General features: G+C 41.9%; 2 protein-coding genes across 3 annotated transcripts; one reads left to right on the forward strand and one right to left on the reverse strand.

Moving 5' to 3' along the window:
• The first annotated feature begins 789 nt into the window (after window positions 1-789).
• On the forward strand, window positions 790-6,467 carry foxh1 (forkhead box H1). Its single transcript, XM_014990299.2, has 4 exons — window positions 790-925; window positions 2,960-3,551; window positions 3,976-4,080; window positions 4,599-6,467. The coding sequence occupies exons 2-4, from the start codon at window positions 3,087-3,089 to the stop codon at window positions 5,559-5,561; spliced, it is 1,533 nt and encodes a 510-aa protein (XP_014845785.2). The 5' UTR covers window positions 790-925; window positions 2,960-3,086; the 3' UTR covers window positions 5,562-6,467.
• Window positions 6,468-7,334: 867 nt separating this feature from the next.
• Window positions 7,335-25,125, reverse strand: oplah (5-oxoprolinase, ATP-hydrolysing). Of its 2 annotated transcripts, none has more exons than XM_014990295.2 (28): window positions 24,231-24,390; window positions 23,439-23,634; window positions 22,609-22,800; window positions 19,200-19,314; window positions 18,069-18,192; window positions 17,421-17,616; window positions 17,142-17,307; window positions 16,758-16,896; window positions 16,567-16,634; window positions 15,874-16,049; window positions 15,653-15,787; window positions 15,455-15,567; window positions 15,181-15,351; window positions 14,294-14,431; window positions 14,074-14,212; window positions 13,875-13,987; window positions 12,474-12,625; window positions 12,204-12,364; window positions 12,010-12,111; window positions 11,744-11,918; window positions 11,458-11,642; window positions 10,193-10,342; window positions 9,977-10,111; window positions 9,736-9,885; window positions 8,878-9,035; window positions 8,617-8,777; window positions 8,408-8,505; window positions 7,335-7,981 (listed from the first exon to the last, which is right to left on the reverse strand). In XM_014990295.2, the coding sequence occupies exons 2-28, from the start codon at window positions 23,607-23,609 to the stop codon at window positions 7,826-7,828; spliced, it is 3,939 nt and encodes a 1,312-aa protein (XP_014845781.2). In that variant the 5' UTR covers window positions 23,610-23,634; window positions 24,231-24,390; the 3' UTR covers window positions 7,335-7,825. The 2 variants fall into 2 exon arrangements, 1 of the variants encoding a protein (XP_014845781.2); XR_015761554.1 differs by having other exon boundaries at window positions 7,785-7,981; window positions 8,344-8,505; window positions 24,231-25,125.
• Between the last annotated feature and the right edge of the window lie 27 nt (window positions 25,126-25,152).

Below are 25,152 nucleotides of genomic sequence, written 5' to 3' on the forward strand. Positions count from 1 at the left end.
TTTGGGGTGAACAACTAGTAGACTCTATCCACATGCCAACTAGTTGATTGTGATTGATGCTAGTAAAGAGAACATTTTCTGTCATGGAGGTTTTCAATAACAACACTCCAAGAGGGTCTGCTGTGAGACAGTGGATGACATTGTGGAAAAGTGCATCATTTCCACTGTTAAGTATGGTGGACGATCTCTGATGCTGTGGGCCCCCTACTCTCCCAAACGCCTTGGGAACACGCACCATAAATTCTCTCTAAAATGTAAATTTTTCCGTGTTATTCCCCAACGTTTATCTGCAGGCTCATTCTTGTTCCCATTTTTCAGTAGAAAAAGGAAAAGAACGCAGGGACCTTTCAGAGAGACAGACGACACAATCGAGACTTTCTTTCACTTTCTCCGTCCTTCTCGGCAGGCGTTTAAAGTCTGCCGAGGAGGGATTTGTCCCTACACAATCAGCCTAAAGATGAACAGAATTGTCCCTGATGCTGTTCTATTCACAGGACGTCCCATTCTTCCCCTGCTTCACTCGCTAATCCAGTGAAAACCTATTAGCTCCCACTCCGGCAGACAGGAAGAGAAAGCCTGACAGTTTTGATCAGATAGGTGTTTTTGGAAACCAACACTTCTCTGTTCATGTGTAACACAGACTTTCCTGTTCAGTTCTATGAGCACAAAGCCATGTAAGAAAAAAGTTTCACCAAGTACTGTAAATACGTATGTATAGGTCAAAAGGTTGCAGTGAAGCTGCAAGATGGCAGATGAACAATGACCACTAGAGGGGGATAAAGTGTCAGCAAAAATGTGACATACTGAGAGAAGAAAACCGCAAATTGTAGCAGGTGGTTGATGGAAGCTTGTTGCTTATCTTAGTAGCCAAGTTCAAATAGTTTGCGTATTGCTTCAAAGGTGGAAAAAGCTGAAATATTAAGTGGTAAGTCCTTTTTTGCAAGCGTCTCTAAAGAAGACTTTTTTTTCCCAAAGATGTGTGGAGTAAACTAAATTATGGGCAGATATGGTGCTAGTTCATTAAAAAAAACAAAAAACAAATAAGGCTGCAATAAGCACCTCAAAAATAATTGTCAAGCTCATTTCCAGCTAACATTTTAAATTCTGTTGATTCTTCTGGGGGATTTGTAAATGTGAGCGAGTTTCCCCAACAACTGGGCGTGGAAACATTGCTTCATGTATGAGGTGTGAATGGTTCTGCCAAGCACAGCATTTAGCAGCCTGTAGAACATCAGAAATGCCAAACATGCTTTTGAATGAAAGGCCTGCCCAGTAGCCGCTTCCTCATATGCTAACCAGCTCCCCCTCTGCCCCCTGCCATGGGAGCTCCTTGTAATCCAACTTGTTTTCTCTGGCTTGCTGGGAAGCAGGACTTTTACACATTAGCACTACATTAACCTGAACAAAGGACTTGCATTCCCAAAACTTTAGTCTCTGAGCACTGGGTGACTTTCTGCGCAGTCCTAGACAGCACCACCTACCCTCCCTGCTGTGGAGAACAATCCTGCTGGCAGTGTTCAGCAATTGGGTCAAATTATGTGCAGATGATCAGGAAGCCTACAATTAAAAACAATTTTTTATATTTAATAATTTTTGAAAGTCTTGCCTTTTCAGAATTTGAAAAGCATATAGGGGGAACAAGCTGACTTCTTACTATTAAAATGTGTTAATCCCAACGTTAAAATTCAAAATAATTTCATTCCATTTGAATGAAACGGACCACTGAGCTGATAATGTTTATCAGCTCAGAGTATGCATATATTAATTAAAAAAATATAGTCACCAAAAAAACCTATGCACAACATGAATTTCAGGTAAGCAAGAAACACATGGAAGTGGTAGCTGAAGAAGACCAGGATGGACTGTAAAGGTCAGATTTTAGAATCAAAGATGTTAAATTTTTATTTTTGCTGCTAGAAGCAAATTCATTTTTCTCTGGATGGGTCAGGGTCTGCCTTCACAACAGATTGGACCCACCAGCAATGGCCTTAAGTAGGTGTCGGCTGGTTCTCAAAATGGTGTTAAGACGTAAAAGAGTTTCCCCCCTCTTTTTTTTTTTTTTGGTTTCGCTGCATCACACCAATATATGAAGATTAAAACTAATTCATCCAATCCAAATATGGGCCACATTTGTAAAATGCTGACTGGGTGGCTTAAACCCAAAGAGTTAAACCCAATACAATTTAACTATAACTTGAGGCCTACATAAAAATGTGCCAAAACTCGCTCATCTTCTGAAGTGTTGAATTTTTCTCCCTCATGTGACGTCACCAACAAAGATAAACAAATCTGTTTTTCTCCCTTAAATGCGTTTTATTTTTCAAATAATTTTGTGAATTCGGGCAGTGGAAATTCTCAGGTCATGCAGGTGTGTTATATTGTCGTCAGTATACATTTCTAAGTGGGGGGGGGGGGGGTAAAAGAAAAAAGAACACGGATAGTCTTTTATTTAATGTATTGAGTCTTTCAGTGTTTGTATATTAGCCAATAACTTTGTATATTGCTCACGGAAAATAGTTGATTAGCTGTAATCGAGATGACTAATCTCTCTACGGAAACTCCCGTCCCTTCCCGCACAATCTGTAATGTTTGACTTCAACAACAAATTAAAGATGCGCCTCTTAAGTTTAAGTCGAAATGAGTCATTTGCGCTCTACCAAAGTTTCTCAATAAATAATGTTTTTGTCCCTTAAAAACGCCGCCTAAGTCATCGGTGCGTAAATGTCCCAGGCGTTGTTCCAAAAGGAATCCTACCACATCTGTGCTGCAAGTGGTTTGTTGATATCATCATTATGGCATTTTACGGTCTTTCTCTGTCCCTTTTCTATGCGCAAACCCTCCCAAACCCCCCAGGGCGATCAGCCACTCTACTCTCAGATAACCCCCCTTCCCCAGACCCCCCTCCGCTGTTACGCAGCGGGATTTACATGAAACTGTTAATTGTTTGCTCTTCAAATAGAGTCAGCCTGGAGCCAGCAGTCTTCCAGAAGTTAAGGACCGACTCTTCGACCTCCCTTATCCCTCCCCCCCTTTCTTTCTCGCTCCTGGCCGATCGCTCTCCCCCTCTTCTCCGGGGTTGCATCAACATGACAAAGCACTGGCCGGAGCAGACCCTCCTGGCACCAGCCGCTCTGTGCCACAGTGGAGAACACCGCGACCATCAACTTGACATCTACAGAAATGTGCAGCGGAGGGTTCCTTCCTGCGGTCTAGCCCAGCAGCGGCCTCAACAACCGGCTGAGATGACCCCCCAGCAGCAGCAGCAGCAGCAGCAGCAGCAGCCCTCTGCACGCACCGAGCACCGTGGCGGTGCCACTGGACTCTCGGATCAAACCATTCCAGCCCACTCTTCATACCAGGACGGCGACGACGCCAACGCGAAGCTTCGGGACGTGACGCGGGAGACGTGGAGGGCCGAACGGGAGAAAAGCGGTTCCAGCAGTGGGAAGAAGAAGAACTACCAGCGGTATCCCAAGCCACCCTACTCCTACTTGGCTATGATCGCCATGGTCATCCAGCGCTCCCCAGAGAAGAAGCTTACACTATCTGAGGTAAATGGTCTTAAATGTATAAAAAAGGGAGTTATTTTAGATTGTCATAGCGCACAAAGTCTTTTACCCTTACAGATTACTGGCTACTTCTTAACATGCAGGCATCTCGTTTACACTGAAAGATCTGACACTAAACAGTCACCTCTCTGTGACACTTGGGTGACCACCATTCCTGCCACTCATGGTTTGCTTTGATAAGCTTGGGCCGCAGTAAAGCCAGACACTGATCTGCATCAGAACACAGATAAGATATACAGTACAAGCTTAAAAAACCAACCACATATTTATTTGGACTTTTCTGCAAATTAGTCATTTCCACTATTAATATTTCTGTTTGTATGCCATTTTTGGGGGGGTTTGGGTGAGAGACATTCCTGTGCTGCATCAAACATGAACTGAGATGATTTTTTTGCTCTTATTCCAGATCCTGAAGGAGATCAGTACCCTATTCCCATTTTTCAAAGGGAACTACAAAGGGTGGCGAGATTCTGTGCGACACAACCTCTCCTCCTATAACTGCTTTGTTAAGGTTTGTATACTTAAGACTCTCATACTTCCACTTTCAAAGACTTCAAGGGGCCCTTCTAGAATTGATGTCATTATGTTTCCCTTTAAGGAAACTTTGTTCCATTTGTAGGAAGCCACCCAAAAATAAATAAAAAAAATAAATGTAGCAATAAACATTACATTTTGTCAAATGGCATCATCAAAATCATCAGGAACGATCATATATACATATATGATGTTTAGATATCATATATATGGGTTGGAGTGAGATGGAGCTTTTGAAACATGGGAAAACACTTTGTAGCTTTTGTTAAGCGATATTTGTAAATGTATCAAAGTACAATCATGTTAATTCACACAGTTGTTACACAACTTCACCAGAGGAGCCAATAAAAATGGTTGACATTGTTTAAGGGTCAACTGGTTTATGCATTTTGCGACCATTCTGATGAAATTTTTTTTGGGTGAAACTAAGCCCATCCTGCCAGACTGGGTATTCAGGTCAAACAGGCAGCAATGCGTCTTTCTTTTGATCTGCAGGTGCTGAAGGATCCAGGCAAACCTCAGGGGAAAGGGAACTTCTGGGCTGTGGACCTGAACCGTATTCCCCTGGATCTCCTGAAGAGGCAGAACACAGCCGTGTCGCGCCAAGACGAGACTATCTTCGCTCAGGATCTGGCCCCCTACATCCTGCAGGGACACAAGCCGGAATCTGAGCCGCCCCCTCCTCCTCCGACTGAGCGTGTGACCTCTCTCCCGCCCGTGTCATCAGGAAATCCTTCACCGCCGTCGCAGGACAACTTGTTCAGGCCCAAGCTGGACTCGTCCTTTGCCATCGATTCCTTACTGCACAGCCTGCGGCCGACGAGCGCTTCTGGGCATGTGGACAGAGACGGCTGGGGTGAGGTGGAGCGCCCTCGGCCCTCGCCGCCTCCAGGCTCTCGTTACGCCTCCTCCGCCAGCTCGGTAAGCCCTGCCTCCACCTCTTCCACCTCCTCCGATGAGGAATGGAAAGGCTTGTCCCACACTGGGAAGCGTGTCCCTCCTAATGGTGAAGCAGGATCTGACGGGTATAAGGACCTCAGACCGCCGTTGCACAAATCTGCCAGACGGGAGACCGTTGCTCCTCCGTGGGAGCTTCCAACCTCCTACGCCAAGTATGCTCCCCCAAATGCAGTCGCCCCACCTAGCATGCAGTTTAACGGAGGCCCCGTGATGCCGCTGCACGGCGGACTACCACTTTACAGCTATGGTAGCTCTCCGATGGCGCCTTCCCACTTCATAGGTCACTCCTACTGGCCGATTCTCCCCAGCAGGCGAGTCTCAGTCCAGCCGCCTCCTCTGCTCATGGACCTGGACAACATGCTGCAGTCAGTTCCTCCAAATAAGAGCGTGTTCGATGCACTGCTGCCCGCCAATCAGAACGCTTACTCACATCACCAACCGCAGAGTCAGTACCCCCTGCAGAACAGGACTCCTCTCAACAAGTATCACCAGTACTGAGTCGTTCACACACAAAACTAGGAATCCAACCAGGAAGTAAACCGTAAGCTCCACACAATCTTTTATGGTTTCTTGCTAGCCAGAAGCTGATTTTTCTTTTTTTTCTTTTTTTTTTTATTTACACGTCAGTGTGTTTTAAAACAAATTGTAATTCTGCCTTCAGCATTGAGTTTCATTGATGCAAAACTACCTAAAAAAAAAAAAGCTATATAACTCGACAGATATCTACCTCAGTGTTTCAATGAAAGGTCATGCTGCTACAGACTCTTTGCACTGCAGATCTTGTTTGCACAGTTGTTTAATACAATGTCTTGAGGATTGTTTTTAATGCCGTCTATCCGCTGTGACTTATTGAATGTATCACATGGGGACTCTTGGAAAAAAAACAGCGGCGAAGTCCAAAACGGCAAATGGAGTTCATGACTGATGGCTGTCAAGTTTTTCCCGTGTCGCATTACACTCAGGCTGGTCTTAAGTGAGAGCTGATCTTTAGGATGCATGTAAAGATTTTACCTTCCTTGTTTACAGATGTCTCTCTTTTTGTTTTTTTAATTTTTTTATTAATGATTGCAAGAGAAAACCAAAGAATCCAAAACATTTTGAACCACTTGAACTCACTTTTAGACCACTCTGCATCAGGGTGGCGCTAATGATAATGGAAAATGTAGCTTTAACAGTTTCGTTAGTTTTTTTTAATAGATATTTTTCTTGCACTATTCACCTGATGATCTTCCAAAGGACACCACTTTTAGATGTCTCCCTCCCTCGACGGAAGAATGTAATACAAGCTTTAACTACTGACCAATATGTAACTATGCATCATTAAAGTTTATACATCTGTAGAGATGTCTTAAAGTTTAACAGTGTTTGTACAGACAAATAAAATTGACATTTTAACAAAGCTGACATAGGTTCATTACATTGTTTCTGTTTTTTTTTTTTTTTCCAATGACTGGGTAAAATAATCCTATAAGCTTCCGGTCAAGGACTTTTTGTTGACAATTTAAACCATGAAAATTGTTGAAGCTGTACTTATGAAGGCAACATTAAGGAAAAAAAGAAGTTGTACTTTGGAAGGGCGCTGATTTTAAATATGTGGCTGACTAAAGAAAAAATTGGCTGCTCCAGCAAAAACAATGCAGCCCTATACATTTTTTGTAACTTTGCCCAGCTGGTGTAGATAAATCTGAAAAAGTTAAAATCTGTCCGACCAGAAGTATATTTATTTACCAGAACTGGATTTTCTTGGTGCAGCGGCGATATTAGCGTAGCAACAAAATGCTCCAAATGGACTCCATTGAAACAAAATGAAGAGACTTTAGCATTGGGATTAATATTAAAGCTCATGCATATTTTGAATTTAGAAAAGATTAAATGTTTTGAATGAAATCTATTCACTTTTTTTTAAAATCATCTCCAGTTGCAATAGGAGCTTGAGTTCAGGAACTGGGAGTTTCCAGCGCTCCTCTTTCTCTTGCAGAAACTCTGATTTACATCAGCAGTGCAGCAGCCGTCAGCCTCCCGCTGATTCCCCGCCCCCTGCTGTGACCACTATCTCTGTATCAGCTGCCTACGCATGCCTGCCTGCCTGCATGCACTCCCTCCTTCCCCCCTCTGCTCATCATCATTCCTGACACCGAAGGTGGGAGGAGGGGGACGCCGCTTTAACCCAACACAACCACTCTGGGTGCGACTACCTGTCACACATTAAGTTTGCAGTCGTGGAAATTGTTTTGTTTTTCTTAATGTTTCCAAAACATGAAATTTAAACGATTTTCTGTTAACAAAAGGGATTTATTTATCAACCTTTAAAATAAACAAAAAAAAGGTATATTTGTAAAGAGAACAAATTGTTGGCTTGAGAAAAGTGCTTGCTCAATTCACATCAATTAAGTTCATCCTGACATTTGCAGCATACACACTGCGGTGCTTCTCGCAAACTCATAGGTTTGGATTAAAATACTAGTGTGAAACGTGATAGTTTCAGGAATATACATTCAACAGAAAGTGAAATTTCACATAGAAACATTCATAGTTTAGGAGCTTGTTCCATTGTTCTAGTCTGATTCTTGTCAAACCTTTAGTATGTGCCTTTTTTTTTTCTATTTTTCACACTTTAATGCTAGAAAGCATGCTTGTCACAGTTTTAGCTTTGTTAACTTTCTTTTTTTGTATCTTTTGGTAAATCCATTTGATGAAGAGTCTGACTCTTTTTTCCCACGGTTTTCTCTTCTCTGGCACTTCCATCTCTTCATCGTTTCTCTTCACACTCCCTCTTGAGCCATTCTGTATTCAAACACACTCCCCCTCTCGGTGAACACCTCGTTCAGACGCCTTCGCTTGCCCTGAGGTCCGCCGCTCTTCGGGTCTCCCTCGCTCCCAAACCCCCCTCCTCCAGGGGTGTAAAGGCAGAACATGTCCTGCAGGGGGAGACCAGGAGCAGATGTGTTGTTTAATTTAATGTCAAACAAAATAAGGTGCACAAAACTGGGTGTTATGAGTAACTTGCAGTATGCCTTGTGCTGTAGTATAACATTTCTATGTTTGCAGAAATGAAAGAGCTACAATCTGTCTGGCACAGGACAGATTGTAGCAGAGCAGAGATGCTTCATGTGATTTTAATGTAAAGATCTTTTCCTCTTTCCCAGCAACCAGCAGGATTTTACTGCAACATTTACAATCCAAAGAGCCATTTTTGCCCTCTGTACAGCGAAACAAAACTGGAAAATCTGTTGTGTGTGTGTGGTTTTTATTTTTTTAAGAAAAACAATTTTATTCCTACTTTTAGGTTGACAAAACGAGAAAATTGGCCACAAAGTCTCTGATTGGTGCGTCTCTCATCTCACCCCTGGCTCAAGGCTGACGCTGGTCTTTGCTCCCAGGTTGAGGATTCGCCCGTCGGCTCTGTGCAGCAGGTTGAGCCCCGTGGCTCCATCCTCGCCCCCTGAAGCGTCGGAGAGAAACACGACCAAAAATGATTTTGGACTATAACAAACGGAAAAGGAGGGAATAAACGAACACACAGAGGAGACCTGGAGCAGGTTTCAGTGATTACCTTTAAGGCCGTAGGGGCGGATGGCCCGTCTCTCCGTCAGGACGGACAGGACCACCTTGTTCCTGAACAGAAGCTTACGGATGACGCCGTCGCCTCCCCGGCACTTCCCCGCGCCTCCTGAGCCGGGTCGCAGAGAGAAATGCTCTAAAATCACCGGATACCTGGACGGCAGACGGATCAACAGCTGTAGCCAATAACAAAAGAAAACAAACAAACACAAAAAACCCGACAAACTGACACGTCTTCAGCAAACTGTCTCACCTTTTCTCCAAAATCTCTGGATCGGTGATGCGGGTGTTGGTCATGTGAGAGTGGACGCCACTCCGGCCGTGCCAGCCGGGCCCCGCCCCCGCACCCCCAGCCACCGTCTCGTAATAGCCGACTCGCTCGCTGCCGAAGGAAATGTTGTTCATGCAGCCCTGATCGGAGGAAGACAGTGCAGCGTTAAGGAAGTGCAAAAATATGCAAACATGCGGTCAAAGCTGCAGCAGGGTGTCTGCAGTTTTCTCCGACTCAAATTTAAGACCATTATGAGTGGAGTTTAAGAGGCAAATCTCCAAACAAATGCACAAACTTTGACACTTACTCCAAAAACCTAGCTAATTTAAGAGTATTCACCATCAAAATGAGTATTAGGGTCATGCTATGAAAAAAAATTACAAGAAAAAAAGTCATAAAATTACGAGAACAAAGTAATAATTTTACAAGAATAAAGTCACGCGAATAAAGTTATATGAGAATACAATACAGCCAAAATAATATGAGAATAAAGTCATAGTATTTCGAGAATAGTCATATTACAACTTCATTCTTGTAACATTGTAGCTTTATTTTCATATTATTACAACGCTACCCTTGTATTATTCTGACAGTGTTGTAACTTTATTCTCGTAATTTTATGAGTTATCTCATAAAATTACAAGACTTTTATGAGAATTTTCTCTATTTTTTTTAATCCATCATAATTAAAAAGTTCTGCCAAGACAAAATTTAAGACCTCTGATTAATGTATTTAAAGACAACTTACTTTAAAAACAAACAGAAGAATTTAAGATTTTTTTCAAGGCCTTAATTTTGGATGAAGCATCCAGTGAACATAAGAATTGACGTTTGTCTCACCTGGGAGGCGGAGCACACCTCAAACGCTTTAAAAATGACATCCACCACTCTCTGAGACGTGAGCACGTTTCCTCCGACCACCGCTGCATTCTGGGACGGCTGGAGGATGGAGCCGGGGGGGACGATCACTTTGATCGGCTTCAGGCAACCCTTCGTGAGCAAAAAGAGGAAGCTGTTCTTAAAATCGTCTGTTTAGGATTAGAAAAACCTTAAAGAAGGTCATAGATTGAACGTTTCCTACCTGATTGAGGGGGATGTCCTGGCCGACCATGCAGCGCAGGCAGTAGATGAGAGCGGACAGGGTGATGGCCCGTGGAGCGTTGCAGTTCCCCCACACCTCGGTTCCAGTTCCTGTGAAGTCAAACACGGCGCTGCCCTGTAACGGGAAAGGTTCAATTCAATCGGCCGCCGTCTCGTCGCGTCTTCAGATTATCCTGACAGAACGCCCAGAGTTCACCTCTTCTTCATTAATCTGAACCCGGAGTCTGATCGGTGTCCCGTCGTCCATAAAATCTTCTGACTCCACCTCTAAGGAACCGCTGGTCTGATGGCGCCGGCGCTGTGCAAACTCTCTGAGCATGTCCCTAACGGCCAGCTCGGCGTTACTCTGGAACGCAAACGCCACACGGGATTTCTTCAGATACTGTCTTGTATTTAGCCTCAGATATTTTACCATCAACCCTGCTACAGTCAAGGTAGCAGAGCTTGATAAGTCCACTGCTACACTGAACATTAAAAACAAACTTCAACTTTACGTAGGGAGGGGTAAACGATTGCTTTTTTGTTGGGTTTTTTTCCCCCCGACAAAAGAAATAACAAATGACAGAAAATATTTTCACAAAGTGGCTTTAATTCCAGTCATCTGTTTTGTGAGTTGAATAATGGGCCAGGCTACAAGAATTTTTGTGTATTCTTGCTAGCACTGCAAAAACACACTGTATTTTTTTGCAATGTTGGCAGCCAGTCAAATATGACTCGCTTAGATCAATTCATGTGTTGGGATGGCCCAGTCAAAGTCCACACTTGCATAAAACTGGCAATCTGTTGAACTGAGTTTAGAAGTGACCCCTGGACTCAATATAAAGTCCACAAAAGTGCCCAGCTGGTAAAGACATTCGACTCGAGGCTCCCTGTGAAAGGGTTGCTTTACAAGGCGTTGATTCATCGAAGCTGAATCCAAATATGCACTACATATTTCAGAATTTTATTTCTAAGACAACACAAGAAATGTTTAGTTTTTCTTTTCGCTTCCAAATTAATTTATTTTTGGCCAATCAGATTAAATCCTGATCAAATACACTGAAACTTGTGGATGAAATGTGACAAAATGAAAAAATAAATAAATAAAAAGGGAAACTTTTCAGGGAATTCTGAACTAGAACTGGGTGATAAATTAATTTTATCCATTAATAAATTTTCCTGTTTTTGAAGATAAAAAAAAAAATCACAATTTTCCCAAAGATTTAACCAGTGCACTCCTTGTCATCCCAGTCAAGGCCAACCATCTTGTTTTACAGTTTCTATTTATTTGGTCTTTAAATTCAGGTCAACTCACAGAACGAATGAATGAATTAACAGACAATTTTGGAAAATATTTTCTATTCTTAGTAACCAAGTAAGTGAGAAATTACAGGAATCAGATTTGGTAAGATTATAATCATGGATTTTATGTTTTGGTCGCATCTACTCTGAACCGTTCTACTGACTTGCAGGAATGTTTACCTGGATGTATCCCATGTAGGCCTGGACCACGTCTAAACCGTAGCAGTCGATCAGCTCCCCCACTAACTGGCTGCCTCTCTGGTTGGCTGCCACCTGAGCCCGCAGGTCTGACAGGTTGTCGTGGAGATTACGAGTCCCAGAGCAGCCGGGGTGCTGAGCCGGAGCCATCAGAGCTCTGGTGACGGCTGGCATGGAGACAAGTGGAAGAGAGAGGGCCGGAGATAAACTTTCCGCAGGAAAACATTCGTGTTTTAACGGATGGAGGAAGACAAGCTGGTGCTTTCACCTTCTTCTTGGAAGACTCCCCCAGTGACGAGCTTGAACGAAACAAAGACTGCCCCCTCCTGCTGCAGGGAAGTGGAGTGGGGGGGCATAGAGCCTGGAGTGATGCCTCCGATGTCGGCATGATGCCCCCTGCTGGCCACAAAGAACACAGGCCTGTTGACTCCTTTTCGAAACACCTTTGGGTTGAGAGACAGAAGAAAGACAACAGTGAAGAGAGGACAGAAACCGGGACAGATGAGGATGTTAGAGAAGAACCTAAAGCCTGACCGGCGTGATGACGGTCAAGTCCGGGAGGTGGCTGCCGCCGGCGCACGGGTGGTTACTCAGAATCACGTCTCCTTCTCTCAGCTCGTTTCCCAGTGATCTGATCTTCACAAACGGAAGGAGAAAAAAAAGAATCGGACATGAAACACTCTGACTCGGTGTCAGTTTTTCCACTCAGGAGTGGTCCTGCTAATCACCTGGTACTGGACGGTCTCCTGCATGGCCCCCAGGTGGACAGGGATGTGAGGCGCGTTCGACACCAGGCCTCCGTCGGGCCCGAACACGGCGCAGGAGAAGTCCAGACGCTCCTTGATGTTCGTGGAGATGGAGGTCCTCTGGAGGACTCTGCCCATCTGCTCTGCAGTGGTCCGTGGGACAGAAATATCAGTCAGCAACTTCCTTTCACAATCGCATCTCTGATCAACTCTGAACGTTTTTTTTTTTTTTTTTTGAAAGCGCCGTCCCACCCGCTATGCTCATGAAGCGGTGGGAGAAGATGGAGAGCTGCACGGTGTTGAGCTCAGTGCCGATGGCGCACTGAGAGTCCGAGCCGACAGCCAGGCAGACGTCGCCGTCCTCCGTCAGGCAGGCCTCGCAGGACGGCTCCACCAGGATGGTGCTGACGGGGATGAAAGAAGAGATGGTATAAACCTGCAGCAAATGAGCTTAATTATAAATGAATTTGATCCACGAGGGCAAAGATTTTAATATTCTGAACTCAAGAACAGAAAAAAACCCAAATTCAGGCATTTATGTCATCCTCGTAAGAGATTATTCTCACGACACCCGAAAACCTTTTCCCACATTGTCATAATGGAGAATTTGTCTGTAAATAAAACAATACTAATTAAGTAAAAACAGATTTCAACCAGTTTTACTTTTGCAAAATGTACCACCTGTACATTTCTTGTATTTAAGCAGATAAGCAGTATTTCAAAAGAGCTTATGTTTTATAAACAATATTACTTGTCATTAATTTAGTGTTAAGAAATGAGTGTTTTTTTTCGAACTAACTGTTAGCATTTAGGCTAACATTAGCATTTTAACTAATTTTAGCTTATACACAAATTTTAACATACTGAATGGAGTAAGTCCATGTTACTCAACATGCTTATGACTCTCCACATGCTACTGAGTACATTGTAGCTTGCTTTAGCATTGATGCTAATTCTCATCTTAAGAACTCCGGGTTCCAACCAACAGGAAACACTTTGGCAGGCCCCGTTTAAATTTCTTCAGAAATTTTCTAGCTTTTTAGTGTTATTAATAATGTCTTGTGACAGTATTCTACATCCTACAGCAGGAACGATGTAAACTAAAATATAGCGGGATTTTATGTTTTGAAATGTCTCTCTATATAGCTGACTGGTCTGAACATAGAACTAAATTTCCAAAAAAATATATAATAATTGTCCAATTTAAATGGGTGATATAATGGACATATAAAATATGTCAGTTACACAGATCAATTAGGAATAATAAATATTCAAAAATAAAATAAAAAATGGTCTCGCTGCGTCTTCTGGCATTTACCAAATAGAAATAATTTCTGTAATCCTAATTGACCTAAAACAAACAAAAAAAAAACATTTAGTCAAATTTAACTGCAGACAGTGAAAAAAAAGAATGTCTTTTAATTATGTGAATGATATCTGGTTTCAACTGTCTTTATAGCAAAAATGTGCAGTTTCAAGAACTTTCCAAACTATGAAAACACCTAATTGACGTTCCGAATTGAAGTTCAAGCACTGTCAGGGCTTTCAAGCACCTGAACAAACCCTGGTTTTAGGCTCAAAATCTTCACTTCAACTAACACCTCAGTGAACCTCGATGGAGGGCAACCAGCCCATGTCTAGAGAAAGGCCTGCCTGTTTTTGTCGATGATGATGGCCGGTCCTTGGATGCTTTTGCCACATGGCAGTTCCTCCCACAGATACACACTGGTGTCCATGTAGCCGTCTTCAAAGAAACACTTGGTCATCTACAGAGGAAGACAACAGGAACACCTTCGGTGTGAATTTTTAGCAGCAAGGATGGCTGCTATTACGTGTGCGTGTTCTTGACTACCATGACAGGCTTGGCTTGTTTGTGTCCCGTCTTTGATTTATGCATGGAGTTGATTCCAGATTTTCCGCAGCCTCTCACTCTGATGTCGTCCACCATGATGGCTCTGTCTGGGATGGTGAACCCAAACTCCTTCAAATAACTGCAACAAAAGCAAAACGTGACTTATTCCCATGAAGAAAAGTTGGACTAAAGCAGGCATAAACAAAGGGACTCGGCAGACCGCTTGGTGAAGGCACTGCTGAAGTCGCCGGCTCGACAGGAGTGGGCGTTACCGGGGTAACCGTCAGCCGTGACCATGAGGGCGCAGTCGGTGCCTTCGTAACGCAGGTGGAGGAAAACCTCAGTAGATATCTGACCACTGGGGACGACAAGAAAAGTCCCAGAGAGTTGGATTATGTTACTGTCAACAGTCCATGTTAATCAGAAACAGCCAGGTAACATTTAAAATGCAGGATTCAATCATTCACATGGCAAAGAGCTGAAGCAGCGGTTGAAGGTACACGAGTTACACTGGTTGTCAGTTCTCTTAAAAACATGCATATTTTTCAAATTGATGCCAATTTTTTTTTTTAATTTCTGAGAAAAATATTCTTAAAAATAACATGACTATATTTTGAATCATTAGCTGATGAAGGTTTAGAATAAGGAAAATGAAGTAAAAGGCTCTTCCAGTGAACATACCAAAGTACAACTCCCAAACCTTAAAACTGTTTATCGGCTTGAGTCTTAATCAGAAACATGACATTTTGATTCAACTTTAAAATATATTTTCAATTTTTACCCTATTTTATAATGAAAGAAAGAGATCCTATACTATATTTCTATGCAATAACGCAACCAAATGTGGAAGAGATTCTCAATTTCGTCCTCCACAGTAGCTTTGCTGGCCGCTCGTGGTTAAAATTGTGATATCCTGAAAATTTTACAAAAAAAAAAAATCACATTTCTATAAACAGGCTCAGATTGCAGGTGTGACAGATAGACTATGATGAAAAGTGATGACCGTTTTAACCTTTGGTGCCTGGAGGGTTAAAGCGAAACCTCTCTTTTTCTTTAGGAAGAAAATCTATCGGTTACTTTCGCTTGCTGAGTTTTATTGGCTCTGACCTCGAGAAGCCGCGTGCGGACAGCGTGTCGCAGCAGCGTCTGCAGAGTTGCTCCATCCTGCGGTCCAGCTCAGCGAAACACCGCTGCTCGTACTTAAGGGAGCACGGCTCCTGCACCTCTTCCACAACGTCTGCCAGGGCAAGACCGTACGCCGACAGCACGCCGCTGTACCTGAGAGCAGCACACACACACACACACACACAAACTCTAACAAACCTGTTTAAGCAACAAAACATTCTTGTGCAGCAATTTGACCCTCCTTTTTTAATCTTACTTATGGATGAAGACGGTTTTCATTCCCAGAGCTCGGGCTATAGAGCAGGCATGCTGGCCGCCTGCGCCGCCGAAACACGCCAGCACATGCTGAGACGTGTCATGACCTTTGGCCTGTTAGGTTTTCAGAAGAAAACAGCGAACACAAAATTGCTTAAAATCAGTAACCCTAAAATCCCGCAGTGCTGTAATAACGTACTTGGGTCAAAGCCCTGATTGGTCGACACATCGCCTCGTTAGCAACGCGAATGAATCCCATCGCGACGTCTTCCACGCTCATCGTTGATTGGCTGTTTGGCACCATGTCGTTCTGGGAGTTTGTGGCCCCATTGGCCTTTATTTGAAAACAGAAATAATAAGTCTTTTATGTCACTGTTTGCCGTTAGCATTACTGAAATGAAAACCTCTAAGTATTGGCACCTGGGTTTGGCTCGCTGACAGGAAGCTGTTGATCTCCTCAGTGAGACGACGGAAATGCGTCATGGTGTCTTCCAAGGACAACGGTTCGTTCTCAGCGGGGCCGAAGATTTTTGGAAAGAAGGGAGGAAGAAGGCGACCCAGAGCCAAGTTAGCATCGGTCACAGTCAGAGGGCCACCTGCAAAATACATTTAAAATAATAATAAAAAAAAGAACAGAAGGGGAAAAAAATCTGACCAGTAAATGGTTGCAAAAAGGCATTATTACGAAAATGTAAGATATTTGTTTGTGTTATATTCTCAGCTTCAGCCTTGTTTTTCTCTTTTTACTTTTACTTATTCTGCAATACGAAAGTGGAAATCGGTTGTTGATCATGAATCTAGTCGGTTTCTAAAAGACATCTTCTTTACTCCCGCTTTATAGCTTTCGCATGATACAAGCTCGAGTTATGCAAGGTGAACTTGAGCCCATTTTTTCTCCTTTATGTACATTAAGCGGATTATTAACTCAGAGGAGGCTGGGGGGGAGGGGGGAACTGAACCGAAAACCCTGGCTCTGTTACTGTGGATTATTGCCGAACGTCATGGAGATTAACAGGGTGAGGTCTAAAAGGAAGATTCAATAAAGCCAAAAAATGAAACGCACTCGTGTTTATTAACTGACCGTGGAGAAGAGAGAGCCGTCTGTAATCTCACCTTTCCTGTAACAGGCCGGTCCTGGATGTGCACCTGCAGATTCTGGTCCTACGACAAACATCCCTGATCTGGGGAGGTTACAAAAAAAAAAAAGCAAAGAAATCATAAACATGCCAGGGAAACGCAAACAAGAATTTGCGTAAGAGTTCATTTGAAAGAAGAATAAATCCCTCTTTCAAGGGTAAGTTCACCTGAAAAAGAGTCGGGACCCCCCGCCCGCAGCCACGGTGTTGATGTCCAGCTGAGGTGCTTGCAGGGTGACTCCAGCCGTCGTGGCCTCAAACACGTGTTCGTACTGGCCGGCATAGCGGCTCACGTCGGTGGAGGTTCCTGCCGGGAAACACAAAACATTAAGATTAAAAAAAAGAAAAAAAAATTGAATAGAAAGTCTCAAGTGGTATATTTGTACTTCATTAAATTCTTTTGAAACCTTGAACCTTCTGGGATGTTACAGCATAAAAGCCTTTGGTTTGGTTTGTTTTTTTTGTTGTTTTTTTACTTAGATTTACTGTGAAAGAAAAAGTTAACATGTAATTGGAAGGTGGAAGAAAAAGGACATAATCTCACACACTCACCGCCCATATCAAAGCCAATCACGGGCTTCTTCTCCATTTGGCTGTAGGAGGTGATGGCGTATCCCACCACGCCCCCTGCTGGGCCGGAGAGAATGGCTCTTGAGCCGCAGAACTGCTCCATGGGGGTCAGACCTCCATCTGACTGCATGAACAACACATCTACATCCTAAAAAAAAAGATTAAATTAGGGAATTCAGGCCTAGGAAGTTTAAATTGAAATACACAAATTAGTTTTTTATGCCCAAAATTAAACAAAACAAAACAAAACAAAAAACGTACCTTCAGGCCACCTTTAAAGCCGGCGGTGAATCCTTTTAAATACTGATGAATTTTGGGTGTGAGGTAGGCGTCTGCGCAGACCGTGTAGCCCCGAGGGACCGCCCGCACCATCGGCATGACCTCGCTGGAGAGAGACACCTGGGTGAAGCCCAGACGACGGGCGAGGGAGCCCACCGCTTTCTCATGATCGGACCAGCTGAAACGAGCAGAAAATAGAACCCGAGTCAAACATCTGGCTAATTGTGTGTGTTTGATCACACTTTCAGACATATTTGAGTGAAGAATGAGATTACAACCAAGGAGTGTCTCACCCATTCTATCAGTTTTATACAAAAAACTTTATATAAAACGGAATAATTGGGTGTGACGTCTACATGAAGGGAGAGAGGCAGGAGAGGAAAACATGACCTTTCACCCAGAAGGTTGCATAAGCCTCACAGACAATAGACGAGAGCTTACTGGACGTACAGAGCAGGAGAGATCCTGGGATCTCGGGGAGTTATATAATCACATATCAGCTGTTAAAAAAATAGTAAGTTAGAAGCAGGGAAAATGTGGTGAGATAAGTTAAAAAGTATTACGTTACAAAAGAACAAGGGTTCAGCCTGAAAGCTAAAAGAGGGGGGATTGTGTTGTTGATGTACTGACGTGTACGAGTGGAGGAGGAGGACGGCGATGCTGGAGATACCGCGGGACAGAACTCCTCTCAGGTCCTTCTCCACTTTGTCCAGATTCAGTTCCTGCCACACCTCCAGAGAATCACCTGTACTGCCTAAAGACAAAAAAAGAAGAAGAAAGAAAACAGGCTGTCAGCGTATTTTGTGCACCGATCAGTTTTGTTAGATTTTTAGCTGGGTTTTAGCCTCCAGCGCTATGAACTAGCAATATTAGAAAGATGGAAACATTTTACAAATCAAGCATGTCGTTATGACAGAAACGAGGTGAAAGCTCAAAACGATGTTCGAGCACCTCTGTCAAACCTTCCTGTTATCCAGCCATAAAGATAATTATTATGGTTTTAATACTAATACAACCATTAGCCACACAACAACAACAAAAAAAGCAACAACTGTCTCAACATAACGAGATTTTTAAATTCACAACCATTTTCCTTTCCAGAACTTAATAACTCTAACCTCCGATCAGTTTCTGACAGAAAACAAGAACTAACATTTTTGTTTTTATTACCTGTTAATATGTAACTTTCATTTGGCCCACAGGAAAACCTGTTAATGTTTGCAAAAGTAACATTCAAACTTGATCATTCAGATTAGAAGGAGCGAACCGGCAAAGCAGCCGAGGACAGGAAACAAGTGAAATCAGGCCACAAAGGCTTTGGTTTCAGATCGGAACAAAGCACTTTGTTCTCAAAAACCATGAAAATATAGTTGATGATTCTTCTAACAAGGCTTCACTCTGAAATGTATGGCAGTTCATTCAAAATATCTCCCTCCACAAAGGCCCAAACCAAAGGTTTAGGGCGATCTAAAAAGCACCAGCAACATTTTCCGGAGTTGTTTCTTATCCTGATAGATGCGATAAAAGTATAATGGCTAAAGAAAATGGTTCATTAAATGGAAATGCCTCCTAATTTAAAGCAGAAAAAGTAGTAAACATTGACTTTATGAATTCTTCTTTTTTTTTTTTTTTTTTGCAAAACAGTCTAACGTGCAAATATGTCCAACTTTGGTGTCATTAAGGAAGCCAACAATTAGATCCACAGTGAAATATATGAAATATTGATGGAAAAAAAGAGGAATATTTGAACTTTGCAAACACCTGTTATGATACGTTTGGGATCTTTCCTGGGCAGCTGGCAGTCGTCTTGACAGAGGACGACTCGCTCGTCCACCTCTATGACCTCCTCATAAAGCACATCAGGGACGGCGACCTCCTGCATGCAAAGGTCAAGCAGATGTACTGAAGAGAAGAACCAGACAAGTCCTGCGAAACACTGAGAACACAGGACTGAACATATCCTGGACAGCATTTAAGATTTTTGTTCAGTTTTACAACAAGGCTTAGTAGATAAGTGACCCCAACAGTTAATGGTACAACGGGTCAGTGGGGGCGGAGGGCAAACTTCAGGGGCTGCCACGGTGCTCTGCAACATAAACAATACTATAAAAAAAGACACTGCCAAAATGTCTCTATAACAATTAAAAAAAATAAAATAACTGACCATGTATTATCAGTAGTTTTTCCCAGTGTTAGCAGAATGCCTCATTAGGTTTACGGGGCAACTATTTTTTAATTAAAAGGTAAGTTGCTTTGGATCTCCATTTTTCCCTTGAGAAATGGGGGAGGGGGGACAACCTTGTGTATGTGTGTTTTACAAAGTTTTACCGAAATATTTAACTGAGACACGAAAGCATAGATAGATGATATCTGTATTGTAAATTGGCATTATGCTAAAATCTGATATTTGTCTCTTAATGTGAAGTCATGATTGATGCACCTCTTGAGTTCATTACATTTTTTTTAACCTGCTATTAGATGTTATAATCAGTCTTCTGAATCTAATCGAATCTCAAACAAATAGTAATGTAAATACACACAAGGTATGCTGCTGGCCTCTCTAAAGAGGAAAAAGCAATAGAGAACAGAAAAGCAACCTTGTCCAAATTCAGGAAACTGCTTCTCTTAAGTTGATCCACAATGTCAGGGAGCAGTGTTCAGTTATCCACCAAGTGTGTGAGTAGGGATTATCCCTAATGCCCTGAATTTGTCCTGCCTATTGATGTAATCTGCAGTTATAAAGTCTTTCTCCATCACTGCAATGGAGTAGTCAACAAGATACTGTGATTTCCACCCTTTGAACTGAGCCATAGTTTGTCATGTTTCACCTATTGGTTACGTATTATAGTTTAAATCGCATTGAGGGGAAAAAGAAGATTTTTTTTTTTTTTTTTAAATAATACTGGGATCATTATGAGAATTTGAGGTATAGATATTAGGATCCAGTAAATGGCAGTAGTGCAACAATAATGGACGCAAGCTGCCGTTGAAATCTAAAGAAGAAGAAGAAAGCACCCATTTTCATTTAGCACATGCTAGCAGCAGACACGAAGGATCAGCACTTTTACTGTTACAGTTACCGTTCGGAAACTACCGTAATCAGTTCAGTTAAATCTAAACTTGGCAACTTTTTCTTTTTGAACCGTAATAAATGTGATATTCAATTGACCTGTTATGACTCAAATTTTGGGTGTCCGCCCCCCTCTGCTGCGTGAGATATCAAGAGATATCAATATCGAGATTAGATTATATCTATATAATCTAATCGATATCTATATAGTCTAATCGATATTGATATCTCTTGATATCTCACGCAGCAGAGGGGGGCGATTAGATTATAGATTATAAGATTATTATTATTATCATTATTATATTATTATTATTAAGATTATTATTAGATTATTATTATTAGATTAGATTATATAGATATAATCTAATCTAATCGATGGGGTATCAATTAGATTAGATTGGGGTATTAGATTCAATTAGATTCATAAGACTGATATGGGTGCATTTGAGTACAGTGTTTATTACTCAGATACCCCAAAATAAAATTGAGTGAAATCAAGCACTTTCAGAAGTAACCTGTCCATCTTTGCCATAGCATAAACACCAATGTTTACACTGTTTTTCAATCCTTCCATGCAATGTATGTAAGGCACCTATTACTCTACACCTAAAAAAACGCAGAATAATTAATTTGGTGTTAAGAGATGAGGGTTTTCTACTAGTAACGAACTGCCACGAAGTATAAATCAGATTTTTACTTTTGTGTTGAATGTCTGTTTTACAATATATTTACCACAAATGACGAACAAAAAAAAAAAACACTTTTCTGCTAAATTCACCAGCTGCACAATTCTTGTTAGTGTAAAATAAGTAGTATTTCAAAAGTGCAGAAGAAATATTATATTGTTTGAACAATAACAATTTTTGTTGTTAATCTGTTGCTAAGAGATGAGTGTGTTTACTGGTAACCAAGTGCCACGAAGTAAACTTCAGATTTTTACTTTTGCAAAATGTACCAACTGTAAATTTCTTGTATCTAATCAGATTTTTTGAAATTATTTTGAAAATTCACCAACTGAACCAAAATTCACCAACTGCACAATTCTTGTTAGTGTAAAATAAGTAGTATTTCAAAAGAGCAGAAGAAATATTATATTTTTTGAACAATAACAATTTTTGTTGCTAATCTGTTGCTAAGAGATGAGTGTGTTTACTGGTAACCAAGCCCCACGAAGTAAACTTCAGATTTTTACTTTGGCAAAATGTACCAACTGTAAACTTCATGTGCCTAATCGGGTAAGCATTATTTTGAAAGAGCTTATGTTTCATAAACTATATAACTTATTAATTTGGTTTTAAGAGATGAGCGTTTTCTACTGGTAACGAACTGCCACGAAGTATAAATCAAGATTTTTACTTTTGTGTTGAATGTGTGTCTTATAATATAATTACCACTAATGACTAAAAAAATTAACTTTTTTGCAAAATTCACCAACTACACAATTCTTAACAAGTATAAAATAAGTAGTATTTCAAAAGAGCAGAAGAAATACTAGAAAATTCCTGAAGAAATTTAACCGGTACCTACCAAAGTGTGCCTGTCGGTTGGAACCCAGCATTCTGATGCTAAAAATTAGCGTAAATGCTAAAGAAAGCTGCAATGTACTCAACAGCATGTGGAGAGTCTCACGCATGTCGAGTAGCATGGACTTATGCCATTCTCTATGTTAAAATTCGTATATAAGCTAAAATTAGCTGAAATGCTGAAATATTAGCCTAAATGCTGCCAGTAGCATGTGGAGCATCACTAGCATGTTGTTTTAATTTGTCTTGCTCCATTGAATATACTAAACATGTCTAATTAATAAGCAAACTTGCTAATAGCTAACTTTAGGAAAAAAGCTAATGCGCAAGGCAGTGCACTAGTGGGGGGCAGTGAAATGCTAATGTTTGTGCCGAGAAAAGAAAAGGCTAATATTATTGCACCGCTATAGGCAGTGCAATAATATTAGCCTTTTTTATGTTAGCATTCTTATGTGTTTTTTTGGGGGGGGGCAGGCCCCAACTAAACCTCATCCTGCAGAAACAGAAGTCTACATGCAGCTAACTTCGTAAAAGAGTTTAAAGAGTGAATGTCATACGACAAGAAGACAAGCGTTACCAAATCAAAAAGTTTGGGCCTGGCTTGTGTGCCAATGTGCAGCAGGTCCTTGAAGCCTTTTGTGACCAGCAGTGCGGTCCGTTCTCCTTCCCTCTCCAGCAGGGCATTGGTTGCCACGGTAGTGCCCATTCGGATCCAGCCAATCAGGGTGGTGTCAACAGGCTGGTCACGAGGGAAGACCTGCCCCGATTCCTGCAGTTAAATATATTAATCGCAGTTGTTAAGAATGTTGTTCAGTGTAGAATAATAGTATTTCATAAGCAACCTTACATTTTGGCAGATTAAATCCACATAATTGAATGTTTAGAAAAAAGAATGTATTCTGGTCTGATGGAGGCAAAATGAAACTGCTTGCTCTACATCCAAAGCAAAACATCACCCTCATTGTTCTATGCACATGGTAAAACATTCTGGTGGCAACATAATGAGCAGGGACAGGACAGTTTGTACTGGGAAGGTGGCTGAAGCTCGACACAGAACAGTTTTGAAAAAAACTAAATGAAACTCATATTAGTGGAAAAGACTTGAAACTGGGGTGGAGATTTAGGACAATGACTGAAACAAGAGCTATGAGAAAGGCTCAGACAAAGTTAGGACCTAAATTCAATTGAGAATTTGTTCACTTTCAATCTGGGTAAGCTTTTGCAACGAATAATAATGCTTAGTATCAAGATGTGCCAAACTGAATGATTCCCCAAAAATGAGCTGTTTACATAAAACTTTCTAAGTCTGGTTCAAAGTTTCAGAATATTTAGAACTTTCACCACAAGACAATGATTGAGGAAATATGATAATAATAATAAAAAAATAATAAATCGCCTTCATTTTACCTCCTCCAAGACCCGGCGGATGCCCTCAGTGGGAGCGTCTTTGTAGTTCTGCGGGTCTCTGGACAGCAGTTTAAGGACTCTCTCACGGCCATCAGGCAGACGTGCAAACACATCGGTGAAGGTGCCACCTCGGTCTATGGCGAAGTCAAACTTCCCCTTAGTCTCGGCCATAGTGAGGAAAATGGATCTTAAGGAGCTGGAAAGGGAAAACAAAGTTAGACTTAAACATGTTTCATTCACACGCCCAGGCTTCATCTCTATTTGCAGTCAATTACTACCAAGTTTACACAACAATCATGTTCGTTATCTTGTTTTTTTTTTTTTTTCCCCTTGACACTGTATTTCCAGGTTTTGACCTCTGACACATTCCTGCACTTTGCCTGCGTGCATCTAAACCCAACTCAACACAAAATCCACACACTTTTTCCGCACGCAGGCTCTTCTTTGAAGCGTGAAGAATCGGGTGGCAAGGCTGCTGCTGCTGCCTCTTTAAAACTGTGTGACTGTGAATTATGCATGCAGTTAACGTTCGACAAACCAGAAATACAGCAGATTATGCGTGACGCTTTGTGACACCACAGCACAGGAAAGCCTGCAAACCACATCCACATTCATGCACAAGAGCACATGAAGAGAGTTAGCTTCTGTCGTGTACTTCCAAAACAACAACCTCTACACTTAATCCTCTGTTTGTCTCAGTTGATGTTTTTGCATGCATGCTGCTGCGATCATTTCAGTTCATAGGCGGATTCGGAACAACAAACCCAAACAGCACCGGGTGTTTTTTCTCACCTGTGTCCGTCGGTCGCTGCAGGATATGTTCCTGTTGTAATCTTCGGTAATCCGGTGACGATCCGATCCGATCCTCCCGCCCGGCCCTCTCTCCGATCGGTTCCGAAAGACACGTTTGAGGGAGTCGGAGCAGTTTCGGAGGTTTAACCCCGCCTCCGTGGGAGAGGAGCTCCAGGATCTGAAACCCGACCTGCTCTAACACAGGGGTCAACTCTACGATGAGAAATCACACCTGACGTGATCGTACATTTCAGAAGATGTGTGCAATTTATGGTATGGATTTAATGCGACAGGCCACAAAGTTCTCCATTATTGAGATGCTGAAGGAAAATCATTTGTGTTAACACACACTCCGATACCCTTAAAATTCAGAGTAATCAACTGCATCGGAAGTCGACTTATGCAAACACTATTTTGTACTGAGGAACACTGCAAGTGTCAGGAGGCCAAGGCAGTAACAGAGTCAGTGTGATCCAGTATTTTTACTCAGTGCAAGGTCATTTGCTGTAGCCAGTTTGATAACGCTGGCGGGAGGCATTAACATCTTTCACACACAGAGAGAGCATAGGGGAATCTCTGACACTCTGCCTTTCTCATATGTAGGCAATTATCTTAATGGAACTAAAAGAAGCGAAGAAGTTACCTCACCACGTGATCAAGACTTGATGTTTGTTAGAGTCAAAGAAGAACAGATAAAAATTGAATTCCTTACATTTCACTGAGTTTGGCAGGTTGTAACATGAGAAAACAGAAGAGATGTGTAAGAGTTATGGATGCTTCTGCACGGCAACTTCTAATTTTGTAATAAATCAGGCGTTCTACCCGACCTAAAACTCACACTCTAAAGGAGAAATCAATGTTGCAAAGAAAAGAAAAAAAAAGGATAATTTATGCAGAGCAGTGTTGCACCTTCTGAAACATC

The sequence above is a fragment of the Poecilia mexicana genome, unplaced genomic scaffold, assembly GCF_051168715.1.
Source record: "Poecilia mexicana isolate PSO_F unplaced genomic scaffold, ASM5116871v1 scaffold_20, whole genome shotgun sequence".
NCBI classification, from domain to species: domain Eukaryota; kingdom Metazoa; phylum Chordata; class Actinopteri; order Cyprinodontiformes; family Poeciliidae; genus Poecilia; species Poecilia mexicana.